Source organism: Solanum stenotomum, chromosome 3 (assembly GCF_019186545.1).
Source record: "Solanum stenotomum isolate F172 chromosome 3, ASM1918654v1, whole genome shotgun sequence".
NCBI lineage: Eukaryota > Viridiplantae > Streptophyta > Magnoliopsida > Solanales > Solanaceae > Solanum > Solanum stenotomum.
Genome location: NC_064284.1, coordinates 4,689,006 through 4,705,776, shown reverse-complemented (window position 1 = coordinate 4,705,776; position 16,771 = coordinate 4,689,006). Strand labels below are relative to the sequence as shown.

Here is a 16,771-nt window from a genome sequence, read left to right as displayed (position 1 = left end):
CAATATATAAATACATGTGTGAAAACTTACTAAAAAGCGAAATGTTTTAATAATTTTGGAGTAATGAGTTTATGCTTAGAATCTAAAGATTGCACGCGTCAAATATAAATCCTATATTGATTTCTTCGTCAATCATCATGGTAGACTCAACTTCTTAAAATCCTGAATACGTTTACGAGGATATATATCATAAGAATGAGAGATAAGCTTATAGGATATATCGTGAATACGTAAATCCATATTTTTGTGTTTGGAAAGTACAAAGGGAAACAGCCTTATTAGATTACAAAAAGATTATTAGGCTTAACACCTTAGCTCTGTTGTGTGATACTTTTTTCTGTAAATACGTACTTCCCTGCATATATATAGCATACTTTAAACTTGCCAAGTAATACTAGTCTAATTCTTAACTTTGGTCCCCTTCAACTTCAACTGAATCCTTTATAAATTTTCATCACGTACAAGTCCCCCACTTGAGCAAAAAGTTCATTTAATTTTTTTAATAAAAAATCTCTAGTGAATTCAGAGGCGGAGCCAGTATTAGGAGTTTAGGGTTTCTAAATTTCCTTCCCTTTTCTTAACATTGAGTTGTCAATCAATTTTGTCAGGGGTTCACAAGTTATTACTTAATTTTCTAGTAAGAATTTAGGATCTACGAAAAAGCTACTGGGTTCGTCTGAACCCACGAACCCCACCTAGCTCCGCCCATGCTAGTGATACTGAAATAAGCTATGGAGGAATTCCTAACTAAATAGCACCTACCTAAATGAATTTTCTTATAATTAAATATAATTAACATAGAATTTTGCTTTTTTATTTAATTTCTTATTTTCTAGTAGTACAAAAATTCAACTTATCTTCAATATTTTCAAGGATGATTTTTAGTTAAATTATCTAATAAATTAACCTTTGTGGCTGACTTGTCCACTTTGAATTTTAATTTGCACGTTTCTTAAAAAATAATGATTGATATGAAAATTTTACTATAATGTTTTATTGATATGCTATAACATAACAAGTAAAAATAAAAAAAATATTTTTGGAACAATGGACAGATACAATTGAGAATAATGAGCTCTTAGGTTCAAAACTTTGCGAAGACAAAAACACATTATATGATTCTTTTCATTTATCTTAGCTTTGGTAGACAGAATTATATGTTATCCGATCCATTGTTGTTGAAAGGTAGCAAATATCACATATAATTAGTCGAGATGCACATAAATTGACTTAAACACTTTGATCATAAAAAAAAATAATAAACAAATAAAAATGAACAAAAAAGCGAGTAATGAATATATGTGTGGAGAAGCGTAGTTAGAAAAAGTTTCTAAAATGGGAAAAATCCCAAATGTGTTGCCCATATAGTCGAAAAAAGGTGTCGAAGTAGAGACTGGGGCTGATTGGTTCGGAATTGGAACTAGTTTTATTTGAACTAAGTCTCTTCCAAAAAAGCAAAATTATTTCAACTGTTGTATCCGTACCTTTTCTCTCTGTATGCAAATGCAGAAAAGCACATTGCTATTCACGTATGACTCTGATCCTATCCCAGAAATTTTGTATATATTTTCAAAGTTAAAAACAAACTTTTATTTTATATATATAGTGTAAAAAAAAATCATCTTTATCTTTGGTGTAAGATGTATTTTCACTTATTTTTCAAATTACAAATTGAGATATCTTTTTTAGTAAGCTGATAGTTTAAGTTTTTCTATATATTATCCGTTCCGTATATATATAAGGTAAAATCTTAGTAAATTTTAACTTATAAGGGCTTATTTAGTTGGAGATTAATTAGTTATTTCGTAATGTTATCACAAACAAACATGAAATAAACTCATCTTAAAATTAATTCTGAAATTAGTTATTTCTTATCTTTCGTACCAAAAAGGCACTATCCTCGAAAAATTATCTAATAATCAATCAGTAATACTTATCAAATGATTTATCTATAATGACTTTTAAGTATTCATGTTCACTATCAATATATACAAAAAAATGTACTACCATGTTATCTAAATAAAATCTACATATACATATTTCCTCTAACCGTTGGGCTTGTAATTTTTCGAATAAAGCAAATTACTACATTTTATAAAGTTAACAATAATCTGAGATGATGAAAAAATAAGTATGTACGTGTACTTATTGAACTGATCTATAATTACCATTTAACTAATGGTGTATAAAGAATCAGGAGAGAATTAATGGTGTAAATATTTATTTTACAGTCGAAGTAAAACTCTTATAAAAAGCAACAGTTTTTCATCTTTCATTTCATTTTAACCCAAGTGTGTGCTTCTAAGAAGATGGACCCAGAAGCTTTCTCAGCGAGTTTGTTCAAGTGGGACCCAAGAGGTGCAATGCCACCACCAAGCCGTCTATTAGAACCGGTGGCGCCACCACAGCCTCTACCAGCACCACCACCTCCTCAGCCGCTCCCAACATCATCGTACTTACGGAGTACGAGGGAGCTAGGAGGACTAGAGGAGTTGTTTCAAGCGTACGGCATACGCTATTACACCGCCGCTAAGATAGCGGAGTTAGGGTTCACTGTGAACACGTTATTGGACATGAAAGATGAAGAACTTGATGATATGATGAATAGTCTCTCGCAGATTTTTAGGTGGGACCTACTCGTCGGAGAAAGGTACGGTATCAAAGCGGCGATTAGAGCTGAATGGCGGAGGCTGGAGGAAGAGGAAGCACGGCGCCGCGGACATATTTTGTCCGACGGTGGAACTAATGTCGTCCTTGACGCTCTATCACAAGAAGGTTAATAATTTTCTTCAATTACATGTAGTGAACCAACTTTGCACTGAATTGCACAAGAAGTCTTCAAAATGCTTGTAAAATCACTGTTATATTGATGTTATCTTTTCCTGGTGCATGCAATTAAGCAACTATATATATATAGGGTTCTTGCTGCGTATATTCTAATTTCTATGGAGATCAAGCACAATAATTTGTGTGTGTTTCTGAAGAATCTTACTAATGCAGTTGGTTGGTTACGTACGTAATCTTCTACTCGTATATTTTACTTATAAAACTAAACAAAAAGATCGAGTCTGCAAATAATTTTCTCAAAATGTAAAATATTTAGGAATATCTTAATTAGTATCAATCAGTTTTATATATAATTTTAAATATATAAAAATGAAGTATTTTTAGGTTTCATACACCGAAATCATTGCATATAAAATGAGAGATCTAGTAAGTTGATTTTATGTCATGTGTATATCATTCATGTGTTATGACAATTTTTATTATACGTTTAAAATGAGCATGTATACGTACGTTGTCCTTATACATATGGTGAAGTAGGATTATCGGAGGAACCACCAGTGCAGCAGCAGCAGCACGAGAGAGAAGCGGCAGGAAGCGGTGGGGGCGGGACATGGGAAGTTGCGGGTGGGAGAATGAAACAAAGGAGGAGGAAGAAAGCGGCGACGGCGACGGGGAGGGAGAGAAGAGGGGCGTCAGGAGAGGAGGATGATGAAACGGAGGAACCAGGAGAAGAAGATGATGAGAATATTAATGAAGGTGGAGGAGCAGGAGGAGGAATAAGCGAGAGACAAAGGGAGCATCCGTTTATCGTGACGGAGCCTGGGGAAGTGGCACGTGGCAAAAAGAACGGCTTGGATTATCTGTTCCATCTCTACGAACAATGCCGTGATTTCTTGATCCAAGTTCAGACTATTGCTAAGGAACGAGGTGAAAAATGCCCTACTAAGGTCACCTTCCTTTTCTCTCTTTCTCTTTTTAATTACTATAACTCTGAAACATTGTGCTGATAAAGTTAGTGAGTCGTCGTAGTAGTAGTAGTTGGGGGGCATAAAAATGAATGTGGTAACAGAGGACCTCGTTAATTGGGTCTAAGAGTAACCATTAGCTGTCCACAAGTAAACTCGACAGCTAAGGTACGGACTGATGGGCTCAACCATAAAAGCTTGAATTTCACCCATTACTCCATTTGTACTACCACTCAAGTACCTCCACCTGTAACCTTGTCCTTACCACATCCATAGTCTACACCTTGTGCATTCTAATTAACTTACTACTCGTATTGATGGAAAGTAGCAAGTATCGTCTCAATTTACGTGACACTTTTTAGATTTTGAAATTTAAGCAAATTTATTTTTAATCGTAAATTTTTCATTGTGAATTAAGTTAATAAAAAAAATTTGAAGATTCAATGCACAAATATCTTGTCAAACTTAAATTGTTTTAACTCTCAAAAGTATCGCATAAATTGGGACGGTACACAGAATCTAGGACAGTTACAGAGAGTTATCGCGTATTGGATGGTTGATTCACGAGTGTGTTGAATATGCAGGTGACGAATCAGGTGTTCAGGTACGCGAAGAAGGCAGGGGCAAGCTACATAAACAAGCCCAAAATGCGACACTATGTGCATTGCTATGCACTTCATTGTCTTGACGAGGATGCTTCCAATGCTCTGAGGAGAGCTTTCAAGGAGCGAGGAGAGAATGTTGGGGCATGGCGACAGGCGTGTTACAAGCCATTGGTGGCTATAGCTGCTCGACAAGGCTGGGATATCGATGCTATCTTCAATGCACATCCTCGACTTGCCATTTGGTACGTCCCCACCAAGCTCCGCCAGCTGTGTCATTCTGAAAGAAGCAACGCGGCTGCAGCTGCTTCTAGCTCGGTTTCTGGTGGTGTTGCTGATCGCCTGCCGCATTTCTAATTGTGCTTCTGATGATGGCTGTTTACAAAGTATATCAATCTCTCTGACTTAGCCACTATGTTAACTTCCCTACTTTATTCTACTGTTGATGTAATCTTTTCGGCTTAAAGATCAAAATTTTCTGCATAACATGGAGGTCCCTCATTTCCCTTCTGTAACTGCTTAAAGTTCTAACATCTCTAACACACATAATGGACAAAAACAACAGAATAGACTAAAAATAAGACCACAAATAAGGAAAATGAATTATGGGACTAAATGGTACAAAGTACTCTCATTGCACAAGGATTTACTGTCACTTTGATGCATGATTGTCAAACAAATTGTCGATGTGTAACAAATCAATCCGCTAATAAACATTCTCAATTCAGGGGATCAAGAAGAATGGGTAGGGTATTTCCATAACACATCACCCCATGTGCTCTGCCCATCAGTTACCTCCTTAATAACAGATGCTACTTCATCCACATTCACACGAATCTGCTGTTTGCTGTCTCTTTCACGGATCGTCACAGAGGTTGCTGAATCCACTGTAATGGCAAAGGGAACTCCAAGTTCATCTGTTCTTGCATACCTTTTCCCTATTGACGTACCTATAGCACAAAATCACATGGTCAGTCAAGAATTATATAGCCGACCCAACTTGTTTAGCACTTGAGGGCTTGAGGCATAGTTATTGTATTAGCAGTTCATCAACCTTAAAGTATATAAACATATTTTAGTGCTACAATAAAACCAGGTCATCATAGTTTGATACGGCTGCTGCTGATTTCTCATATATTAGTCAATATAACTTCGTTGGTAAACAAGGGAAACTTTAGCATATATATGAGTATTGTATAATAACAGTCTCCGGTGCACACATCTTCAGACATGACCAGATTTATATATCACAAGGAGACCAGCACCATAATGGATAGCGCACAAGGATAAATTGGAGTCCCCGTGTACGGTAAGTCAAAAGAAGAAGTCAAACTCAAATTCTGCATTTAGACAATGCAAACACAGAAGTTGTTTGCCGTGTAAGCACCAACCTTAGCCAGACTTCGAAGTTACTACCTATTGTACTTAAGAGGGTCAGCAAACAAAGTTGATAGACCGAAAATATTGGCCTGGACAGGTGGACCTTAATGAACATCGGACAATACATTATGTCAATTACTCAACATGAATCTAAATATTGTTTCAAATTTTATTTAGTTAACTTACAAATTTCCGGGTGAATGTAGTTCTCCCTTTTCTTATACTAGTAGTGTTCCGGGCCAGCTTGTACACCTAGACTTTTGCACCAGTTACCAGCTGGAATGAACATCATAGAGACTAGTTCGAATTCCACTAGAGGCAAAATAAAGTAGGTTATTCCCTTCTGCCTAAGCATTAGTGAACAGAGTTGGATAACACTATTAGGTGCAATTCCCAGTGAACATCAATCCAATATTGCAACCAATGTTAGAATTTGCTTAAAACTATCTTAGTTCTAAGCCAACGTAGAAAACATATCTTAATAAGAGTCTAAAGTAATGTCCACATATCGATTTCTTATCACTGTCCTAAGTGAAAAGGACAAACAAATAATTCGTAAGCAACTGATAGCTCAAATTAGTCATTCTCAGAAATGGCAAAATGAGTATACAGGTGACATGTAAATGTACGGGTGGAGAATAAATCTCCAACACCCTAGATTCAGATAGCTTTTCACGGAAAATCAAATAGAAAATTAGCGATGGATTTTGAAATTAACATTTATATCAATTGAAAGAAAGGGTACTCATTATACTTGTCAAAGGAAAGAAAAGTGACAGTCCTAAATCAGAAGTTGCTACAGCTTAGTGCTTAGAATAACTTTCGAAGACAACAAGGATACCTGTTATGTCAATCTTATACGAGATCCCGTAGACAGTCAGTGACTTAGCAATTTGTCTAGCAATTTCCTCATACTGTTGATTCTGAACCAACGGAAACACTGTGCATTTGATAGGAGCTACGAGAGGAGGGAAACTGAAAAAGTTCATTTGTTCATCACCATCTCTGCTAGGTCTGGTGTTGAAAGAATGCTCATAGAGGCAGTATATTATCCTCCCAATACCAAAAGATGGCTCAATGACTGATGGAGTAAAAACCCTCTGATGCTCCTTCTTTATTTCCTTGGAGATGGACACCATATTCTTGTTTATAGTGACAACCTTGTCAAGCGTGCAAACATTAAATGTGGCCTCCCCCTTAGACTCCAATGTTTCTTTCATTTCCATTGCTTCTTTTTCACCCATAGCCTTGCAACAGAAACAAATAATTACACTTAATAATTAACCCTCACATGAAAGGCGTAAACGAGTAAACTAATGCAATACTATCAGGTACCTCCAGTGCTTCAACCACCATTTTTTGGTTACCCTTAAAAGCAAGACCCAGCTCCTTTTTCGCTGGAACTATTACAAGCTTCTGAAAATAGAGATAACAAATTAAGCTAGTAAGCATGTTTATGTATTTTATTCAGGATTAGATTATCTTGTTCAGGGGTTGAGAGAAAGAGAAACACCTCTACTTCCCTGGGCTCTGGAAACTTTTCATGGGCCACAAGAGGCACACCACTTTTATCCTGCAATAGGTACTCAGTTCAGTAAAGAATTGTTTACAACAAATAACATCATACCCAGTCTATTCCCACAAAGTGTGGAAGGGTCGAGTGTACGCAGACCTTACCTCTACCTCAAGTAGAGAGGCTGGAAAAATACCCAGTATACAATTGTTTACTTAGAAAAAATACGTCCATTTGCATGAAACTTAGGCTAACCATAAGTTATCCGATAGATCCCGAAAAGAAGAAAACAGTGAACTTGGAAATTCAAACGCCAAGCAACTGATGAAGCACCATAAGAGAAGACTGGGAAGGGGGCTTTAAGAATAGAAAAAACTAACAGAATGCCCTATTTTATGTTAGCCTTACCGTGTGAGCACGCAAGTCATAGGCAGATCTATCAGCTATACCAACACATTCAATCCATCCATAGGAACATTCAATTTCAGCATCCCAACAGTCTGCCGCATAATGTGCCATTTCGTTTGCAAGATGTTGTCGAAACCGTAATCGATCTTTGTCAATACCAAGATGAGTAAGAAATAGATATACTCTTCCTATAAAATATCCAAGAGTTTCATTGTTGACAACTCCCTACAACAATAACAGTGTGATGAGTCATTTTCAAATATGGATAATGGAAATTGTTAGAATAGGAATAGGTTTATACAATCCTATTAGAATAGGAATAGGTTTACACAATCCTATTAGAATAGGAATAGGTTTATACAATCCTATTTAGAATAGGAATAGGAACACAAATAGGAATAGAATAGTAAATAGTATCCTACTTGGTAAAGGATTGTATTCTAGTGTCTATAAATAGGATCTCAATGTAATAATGTAGACACAACAACAATTCAATAATATTGTTCTCATATATTTCTCACATGGTATCAAAGCAAGGCCCGTCTCACCCGATGTTGGGGCCCCCAAAATAAAAAATTGCCCACGCACCAGATGCTAAGCACTGGGCATGAGGTGGGGTGTTAAAGAATGACAAAGGTCCCACATCGGTGGTTAATGAGATGGGTGGACTCCTTATAAGGCTTGGGCAATCCTCCTCCCTTTGAGCTAGCTTTTGGGGTGTGAGTTAGGCCTAAGACCTAATTTAACATGGTATCAGAGCCTCTAAAATCTTGGTAGAAAATCAAAGAGTTTCCACTGCCGCTGGGTGGCACCCATATATGTTGCCTGTCTGGCCAATGATTACGTTAGCAAAAGTTGGGTCACCATGTATCTTTCATGTGACTATTTTCTCATATCTAATTTGTGTAGCACTCTGTCATCATTCCAATGACTACTTTTTCATATATAATTTGTGTAGCACTGTGCCATCCTTCGGTGACTGCCTTTTTTTGCATATCTGATTTGCGTAGCACCGTGCATCTCTCCGGACTACTTTTCATATTTAATTTGTGTAGTACCGTGGATTTTTTCAAACTATTTCCCCATATCTGAGTTGCATAGCATCATGTGTCTTTTCAGTGACTCCTCAGATTTGATTGCATAGTTCTATTCGTCTTTCCGGTGACTCCTCAAATCTGATTTGCGTAGGGTTGTGCCATCATTCCAACCCTACCCGTATAATTTTTCTTTTTCAGTAGGGTCGTGCCATCATTCCGACCCTACCCATATTATTTCTCCTTTTCAATGGGGTCGTTCCATCAATTTGAACTATCCTATATAATTTCTATTTTCTGATTGGGTCGTGACATCATTCCGACCCTACCCATATAATTTTATTTTTTAGATTATGACCACTTTTAGCCATCAAATCTAATGCTCCGACATATGAGCATGTTCTGGCCAGTTTTTCAGTGACTTTCTTGTTTAATATCGACTCGTCTATTGATTCCAACAAGATCCATATATTTTATACTAGATTTTGAGTACTTTGTTGCTCAGGGGGAGTTTAAAAGTCTTGTATGTCGATTATCGATTATGTGAGTCACTTTATGGTCTGAAACAGTCTTTGCAAGTTTGGATTGGGAAGTTCAACACTGTAATTTTATCGCTCTGTGTTTTATCCACATTATGTATCAAATTCAGTATTTCATGAGAAGATTAAGCACATTGAGATTGATTGACATTATGCATCAAATCCAGTATTTAATGAGAAGACAAGCACATTGAGATTGATTGTCAATTTTGTGAAGTCGACTGATCAACTTGCAGATATCTCACCAAGCCCCTCATTGGTCCTCGTATTAATTATATATGTAACAAGCTAAGGTACATGAATTGTATGCACTAGCTTGAGGGGGAGTGTTAGAATAGGAATAGGTTTATACAATCCTATTAGAATAGGAATAGGTTTACACAATCCTATTAGAATAGGAATAGGTTTATACAATCCTATTTAGAATAGGAATAGGAACACAAATAGGAATAGAATAGTAAATAGTATCCTACTTGGTAAAGGATTGTATTCTAGTGTCTATAAATAGGATCTCAATGTAATAATGTAGACACAACAACAATTCAATAATATTGTTCTCATATATTTCTCACAGAAATCAGAGAGATTATCCAGGAGAGAGGAAGAAACAAAGGAGAAGTTAATCGTTGACATTAGCTAACCTGGGCGACTGCTTCACCAATATTTATTCTCCTTGCTGATCTTCCAGCCACCTGATCTTCCCTTGGGAACATCAAGAACTCCAAATTTGCAACATCAGGAAATTTTGGATGAGACTTATCCTCCGGGTCAACAAAGTGCTCAATCTCAGCCAGTGTAAATTCACGGACTCTCAGGAGACCTTGACGTGGTGAGATCTGCATATCTTGTCATCTTAAATTATTTACAAAAATGCAAACATGGTCCTTCTATGAGCTAGCTAGAGAGGTAAAATAAATCAAGAAAGCTTCATTAACATATAGATCAAATAAAAATTAACCAAAAAAGGGGGAAAAAGGGTTGGGTAAAATATTGAAGCATATTAGCCTAACATTTCTACAGAAAATGTATTAGCATAATGCTATTAGTTGCACACTTGAAGCATCACTCATGTCTTCTTCACCATACCCAAGGCAGCAGATTAAGATAGAACAGTCTACAGATTCTGATCATCAGCAATGTGGAGAAACTTAAGTGCCCAGACAACTACTTATTCACCCTTCAGAAGTCCTCAAATTATACTTTTTCCAGATAGATAGTAGAAAAATACAAATATGATCAGGATTCACATCAGAAAAACAAAGGCAACAGTAAGATTCGCTTTTTAACCTCATTTCTAAAAGCTTGACCAATCTGTGCAGCCGCAAAAGGAAGCTTATTTCCATTGTAATAGTACAAGTCCTTGAAGTTGACGAAAATGCCTTGAGCAGTCTCTGGACGCATGTAACTGCACGCAAATGAAGACAGACAGGATATTCAAAAAATATCTCTATCAAACTAAGCAAAAGCAATGGGTTAGCACAGCTCTAAATGATATTCTTACCCAGGACTCACGCCGGATGGCCCAATTGAGGTTTGGAACATGAGGTTGAAAGGATAAGGGGCAGAAAGAGGGTTCTTGGTATCAGGAGCAGTAATGCCATATTCCTTAATCTTAGCACCGAGCTCTTCAGAAGAAAGATCATCCAAAACAGCAAGCACATGCCTGAATTCTGCAGCCTTTTCAGCAGGAAGATTAGGATCTCTCTCAAGCTTGTCTTTGCAAAAGTCCTTGAGCAGATGATCAGCACGATAACAAGTGCCAGTCTTTTCGTCTTTCACCATAAGATCAGTGAACTTATCCACATGACCTGACGCCTTTAACACAACCTCAGGTGTAACACATGGGCAATCAACCTCTAACATGTTCTCCTCAAGAACAAAATGCTGAATTACAAAAGCACAAGTCACCAATTGAAGTTATCTTAACACACATCATATAAACATGGCAGAACCCATCTTGTCTCAAGAAAGAAAGAACATAATACAACAATCTCCATACAAACCCATGATCATGAACATGTCTAACTAAACCCATACCATTAGGTGACATTTGCTAGCTGGTTAGAATTACGCACGTATTAGTTATTCTATCTTCTGTCCCACCATAAGACAATACACCAATTCCCTCCTAACTTATACAAGTAGTCACGCGGGTTTCTAAATTGCAAATCAAGTGGTATTAATTGTAAACGTGAACAATTTATTTCCTAACTTGGCTACCAAATTAATACATGAATAATTTGCTTCTTTAGTAGCTACCAAACAAACCCTACCATCTGAGCAACAACCCCTTCTCGTCTCCAATTAAAAACGACCCCTTACTGTTTACTATCCTGATTGAATAACCCCAATTGAGTAAAGAACATATATAAGAACAAAACAAGAAAAGGAGAAACCTGGCGCCAGAAAGCGAGGACATTGGATTTAACGGCACATCCAGGAGGGCCATAGTCATAAAGGCCAGCAACCCCACGATAGATCTTGAAAGAGGGTATGTAAAAAAGACGGCGTTCAAGGGTATTAGTCACAGCTTGTCGGAAAGTTTCTCTGTTCTGAGCTTCTTGTGCAGGGTCCATTTTTGACAGAATCACTCAGAATTCAGATCGATTTATCCAAGAATATATCAGAGAGGTAAAGATATTTTTCGTCTCCACTATGGATAACGGATATTTTTAAGGTAATTCAATATTCCGGTCCCCCACACTATGGTTCTTTAGGGCTATTGCTGCTAATTCACGCCAGTTCAGTTTCTTCTTCGCTAATTACTCATCATTTGTATGCTTTCAAGAATTTGACTAGACCCACAGTGGCACTGGCACACAGTCTAAATTGTTTTTGCCTTTTCACTATTTAGCCAAAAGACACCGTTTAAACACGCTAACAAAATGTTTGCTCCGAATATTTAGAGGGGTCGTTTAGTTGACGGTATAAATTTATATTACTCCTTTAACTAAATACATATTTTCTCTATTTATTTTTATTTATTTGATATGTTATTTTGAATGTTTAACAATATTTGTTTAGTTTATAAAATTAATGAATAATTTATTATGTTATGTTTATTTTACATTTGCTATTAACTATTAGTATTCATTTTTCAATATTTAAATGGCGTGATTTGGTAAAATTATATATCTATCATTTACTGCTTTTTAAGTCATGTGTCAAGTCAATGACGGACAACTATTATTGAACAGAAAAAGCATAAAACATACGTAAAATTTCAAACTTAATTTGAGATATCTAATCTTATTTCATTCAATTTAGATAATTTTATCCTATCTTATAAATATGATAAATTAGTTTATAAACTATAATCTCAGAGCTATAATTTTGAAATAATTTAATTTTCGTTCAGAGCTATAATTTTGAAATAATTTAATTTTTATAGAGAACAATCTATGTTTGAACTAGACACGTGTTAAAATCTTATTTTAACATCAGAAAATAAAACAGTCATGATGATTTATTTTTTAATACATAAAACTTATCTTTCTTTAAAAATTATAAACACTAAATTTAAAAATGTTAAATTAATCTAATATATATCAAATATTTTAAGAAAATTAATGCCAATAGATGATGGTAGATGTATTGGAGATTTGTTAGATGATGGTGACGGTGTGGGACAATAATTAGTGATAATGGTGGGGGATAATTATATTTAAATGTGTTTTATATTTAAAATTCCTACCGATGATTTTCATTTGTATTTGCTTTCCATGCAAACACACCTCGAGAGTTGGTGCATTTGATTACAGTATTATCAAATGTTGGGACTTGACATGCAACACACTCTCAAGTTGTTCAACGGTAACAAATTCTTTACTTATTTTCCTTTAAAGAAAGGTTCAATAGGTAATATACGTCATTTACTACGCATTTAGATAGACAACCAAATATGATAACAATACACGTCATATATAGCGTATTTAGAGAGCTTTATCAAAATATATGAGGTTTTAGAGTAATATTTTAAAATTAATAAGGGTGATTTGATAAAAGAGGCGCATTATTCGAGCCTATAAAAATCATCTTCGTCGAAAACCCTAACAGACGCTTCTAGTCTATCACTATACATTGTCTCTTGGCCTATCTCCATGGCCGCAACAAAGCCTTTATATGATTTTTTTGTTCACTTTCACTCTATGCCTACAAATAACATATAAAGTATAATTTTTTTGTCCTTTCATCTTTGATCTTTCCTTCGATTTTGACAATACTGTATGTATTATTCAAGAATTTAAGGATATCGATCTAAGATCTAATTTCTAGTAATTATTTTTTTATTTTAAGGCTTGGATCTAAAAATTTCTTCTAATAAGTTTCAGATCTGATATCATATAAAGATCAGTTTTCTTTATTTATCTCTGCTTTTAATTTAAGTCATTTGATTGAAATTTTAATTCTTTCTTCATAATTTTTCAATTCAAGGTTCCAAGCTAGAGATTTAATTGAACAAGTATAAGGAATATCGTCGTAAAAGGTTAGTGTTCTCTCTATCTAGCTCCTTTTTTTAAAAAAAAAAATAGTCATTAATCTTTCTTTAAAGTTTCTTCTCTTTATTAAACTATGAATTTGAGAACGCTATTGAAGAATGTTTCATATTTTATATGTGTCGGATCAAAATTTTATGCTTTAACAATTAATCATATAACAAAATCAACTTTCGTTCTAAAATTATATTTTTATCAGTAAGACTATTCAAATTAGTGACATTTCCTAACATATTTTCACTATTATTTATCCTTATAAAATAAAATCAATAAAACTGTACTTTGAAATAAAAAATGAAGTGAATTACATTAAATTAATTATAATTTAAATTCTCGACGTTTTCTTTTGAGGATTTTTCATTAAACAGAAAAAGACATATTAAAAATTAAAATGATTAACACTATTAAAATATAAATTTAGGATGAATATTTTTCTTTGTGGGATTTAGGCCACACACACACACACACACACACACACACAGATATATATATATATATATATATATATATATATATATATATATATATATATATCTAATAAAGTTGGATAGAATTTTGTTGAAAAAATATGTCCCATCTAATTTCATGGTGCATTATATTACGTCTAACAACATAATTTTTATTGAATAATTTTGTTTGTGACTGACTCAATTTTTTTTATTAAATAGATGAATAATTAATCAACTGGTTATTCTTTATTTGTTTGTTTGTTGCCTTTTATATTCCTTATTAATGCATTAATCATTATATATATATAGCTGCATTTACAAGTGTTAAACCTTAATGGTTATCATGGAGAACTAGAATTATGAGTCCAGAAATATATAATATTATAGCATTATGTTATAATTTCTTAATTATTTTTTTTGTTAGAGATGTTGGGAAGTTTTTTTCTTTTATCATGACATATTCTAATAAATAATTGATTATGATTTTGATTTATATATATATGACAGACTTGGGTGAATAATACATTTTGCTTTGAGCTTTGTTTGATAAGGTCCAAAACAAAAGACGTCGATTAAAATAATAATAGATAATATTAATTAGTAACTACTTAATTAAATTTTAACTAAATTAATTATAATTAAATTGTTTTTAATTTTCTGTTTCTTATGTTCTTAGTTATTTTTAACTATGTAATTAAATGTTAATATCAAAACAAAAATCATCTAATAATTAAATTTAAAAATTGTGAACTTGAAACCTTTAAAATATTGTATTAAAATACTTTTCAAACTTCCTTTTTTTCATGATAAATCTAATTAAGGTGGTTACGTTTTGAAAAATTACTTAGTATTTAACTATCTTTAAAAAAATTTATGCAAAAATAAATTGTTGATAAAGCAAACAAATTATGAAAACACAATAACTATTACTTATGGTAGAAATTTTCTATGGGAAAAAAATTATTCACATATTGATGAAATTTTTTAATTTTATTTTTAAAAAGGATTTTCATTGTTTATAACAGCAACTTTACGAAGGCCTATTTGTAATTTAAATGTTATAGACTCAACATTTTTTATGTTTTTAGCATTAACTTGTCGTTTTCGTAAAGTTATCGGGTCATATTTTATTATTCATTATAGTGTAATTTTTATATTTTTTGTTTGAATTTTCAAATTGTGTGGCTGTTAAAAATGTATCTTTCTTCTCTATCCTTTGAGATCATCTAATCAAGTTCCTTGTTGGATATTTTTTATCAAGAAATATCTTGAGGTTGCAACTTGTAAACACTATATTCTTTATGTCATGTCTATTAAAATCAAATATAATTTGTTTTTATTCTGCTTAGTCACAATTTTTTTTACTATGAATCTAGACTAAGAATACCCATTAACTTATCAAGTATGTTGACTTGCATTATTGTGGGTTTAGTTAATGGTCTATTATGTCTCGCGATATTAGTAATTTTGATCATATCATTTATAAATGAATTAGTCAAATATATAATATGATCAAAATGACTCATATTAGTTAGACAAATAAGTCCATTACCTGAACCCAATTCAACATTTTTGAGAAGTCAAATGATACTTTTAATTTAGACTCATAGTAAAGCGTTTTGTGATTAAGTAAAGTGAATTTTTTCTTTAGACTTGTTTTTAATGGACGCACAGAAAATATAGTTTCTACCTGTTGCAATTGAGGTCTCATTATGCTTCTTGATGAAATCTTAACCTTTTTTTTTTAATCGCGACACACTAAAATTTACATACAACGAGGAACTTGATTAGTACTATATCAAGGAGAAGCAAAATAATTGAAAATAGAGTAAATTTTAGGTTTAGCAAACATAAAAATCATATTTGTATGTTATAGCTATAGTTTGCATATGCGCTCCATGGCAAATTTTATGTTTGCTATGACTATTAATTTGTATATTTCGGTATACTTATATAAAAAGAAACTATTGTATAAGTATATATTTGGAATCTGTATACAAATAAGAAAGTATTTTTTTTTTGTATAATCTGTGTTTGTATAAAGCGAGAAAGAGAGAAAGACAAAAAAGAACTGGGTAGAAGAAGATTTGTATTGTATAATTATAAGTGTATAAGACGAAAATATATGTATTAGTATTTGTATATACAATTCCTCTCGCTTTATACAAACACAAACACAATTTATACATTTGTGTTTGTATAAAGTGAGAGAGGCGAGAGAGATATCAGGGGAGAGAGGCGAACAAAATTTTTCTCTCGCTTTATACAAACACAAACATAATTTATATATTTGTATTTGTGTAAAGTGAGAGAGGCAAGAGAGAGGGTGGCAAGCAAGATCAGGAGAGTGGTGAGCGAGATATCTGGGGAGAGAGGCGAATGACAAAGTGTTTGCTACATATTAGAATTAAATAAAACTGTGATTACAACATTTAATTTTTAATTAATAGTTTGCTATTTTATACAATTTTCCCTTGAAAATATGCTTCAAAGAATAAAGATGATAAAAATATGTTATAAGAATTTGAAATTCACAGAAGAAATATATTAATATTATTATAATAAATATAAATAAGAATCAATAACTTTAAGAATATA

At 33.4% G+C, this 16,771-nt stretch overlaps 2 protein-coding genes across 2 annotated transcripts; one reads left to right on the top strand and one right to left on the bottom strand.

The window, feature by feature from the left end:
* Window positions 1-2,306: 2,306 nt before the first annotated feature.
* Window positions 2,307-4,840, top strand: LOC125857453 (floricaula/leafy homolog 1). The gene is made up of 3 exons (XM_049537048.1): window positions 2,307-2,775; window positions 3,325-3,734; window positions 4,337-4,840. The coding sequence occupies exons 1-3, from the start codon at window positions 2,310-2,312 to the stop codon at window positions 4,709-4,711; spliced, it is 1,251 nt and encodes a 416-aa protein (XP_049393005.1). The 5' UTR covers window positions 2,307-2,309; the 3' UTR covers window positions 4,712-4,840.
* Window positions 4,841-4,932: 92 nt separating this feature from the next.
* LOC125857452 (glycine--tRNA ligase, mitochondrial 1-like) lies at window positions 4,933-12,031 on the bottom strand. The gene is made up of 9 exons (XM_049537047.1): window positions 11,625-12,031; window positions 10,730-11,112; window positions 10,516-10,633; window positions 9,870-10,064; window positions 7,656-7,880; window positions 7,248-7,307; window positions 7,070-7,150; window positions 6,576-6,981; window positions 4,933-5,304 (listed from the first exon to the last, which is right to left on the bottom strand). The coding sequence occupies exons 1-9, from the start codon at window positions 11,802-11,804 to the stop codon at window positions 5,087-5,089; spliced, it is 1,866 nt and encodes a 621-aa protein (XP_049393004.1). The 5' UTR covers window positions 11,805-12,031; the 3' UTR covers window positions 4,933-5,086.
* Between the last annotated feature and the right edge of the window lie 4,740 nt (window positions 12,032-16,771).

Excerpts from the sequence above, each read along its gene's own strand:
- LOC125857453 (XM_049537048.1), top strand. The coding sequence starts at position 2,310 with ATGGACCCAGAAGCTTTCTCAGCGAGTTTGTTCAAGTGGGACCCAAGA. Across the intron at positions 2,776-3,324 it reads TGACGCTCTATCACAAGAAG|GATTATCGGAGGAACCACCA; the intron begins GTTAATAATTTT and ends ATGGTGAAGTAG. Across the intron at positions 3,735-4,336 it reads GTGAAAAATGCCCTACTAAG|GTGACGAATCAGGTGTTCAG; the intron begins GTCACCTTCCTT and ends TTGAATATGCAG.
- LOC125857452 (XM_049537047.1), bottom strand. The coding sequence starts at position 11,804 with ATGGACCCTGCACAAGAAGCTCAGAACAGAGAAACTTTCCGACAAGCT. Across the intron at positions 11,113-11,624 it reads TCCTCGCTTTCTGGCGCCAG|CATTTTGTTCTTGAGGAGAA; the intron begins GTTTCTCCTTTT and ends TTTGTAATTCAG. Across the intron at positions 7,151-7,247 it reads CAGAGCCCAGGGAAGTAGAG|AAGCTTGTAATAGTTCCAGC; the intron begins GTGTTTCTCTTT and ends CTCTATTTTCAG.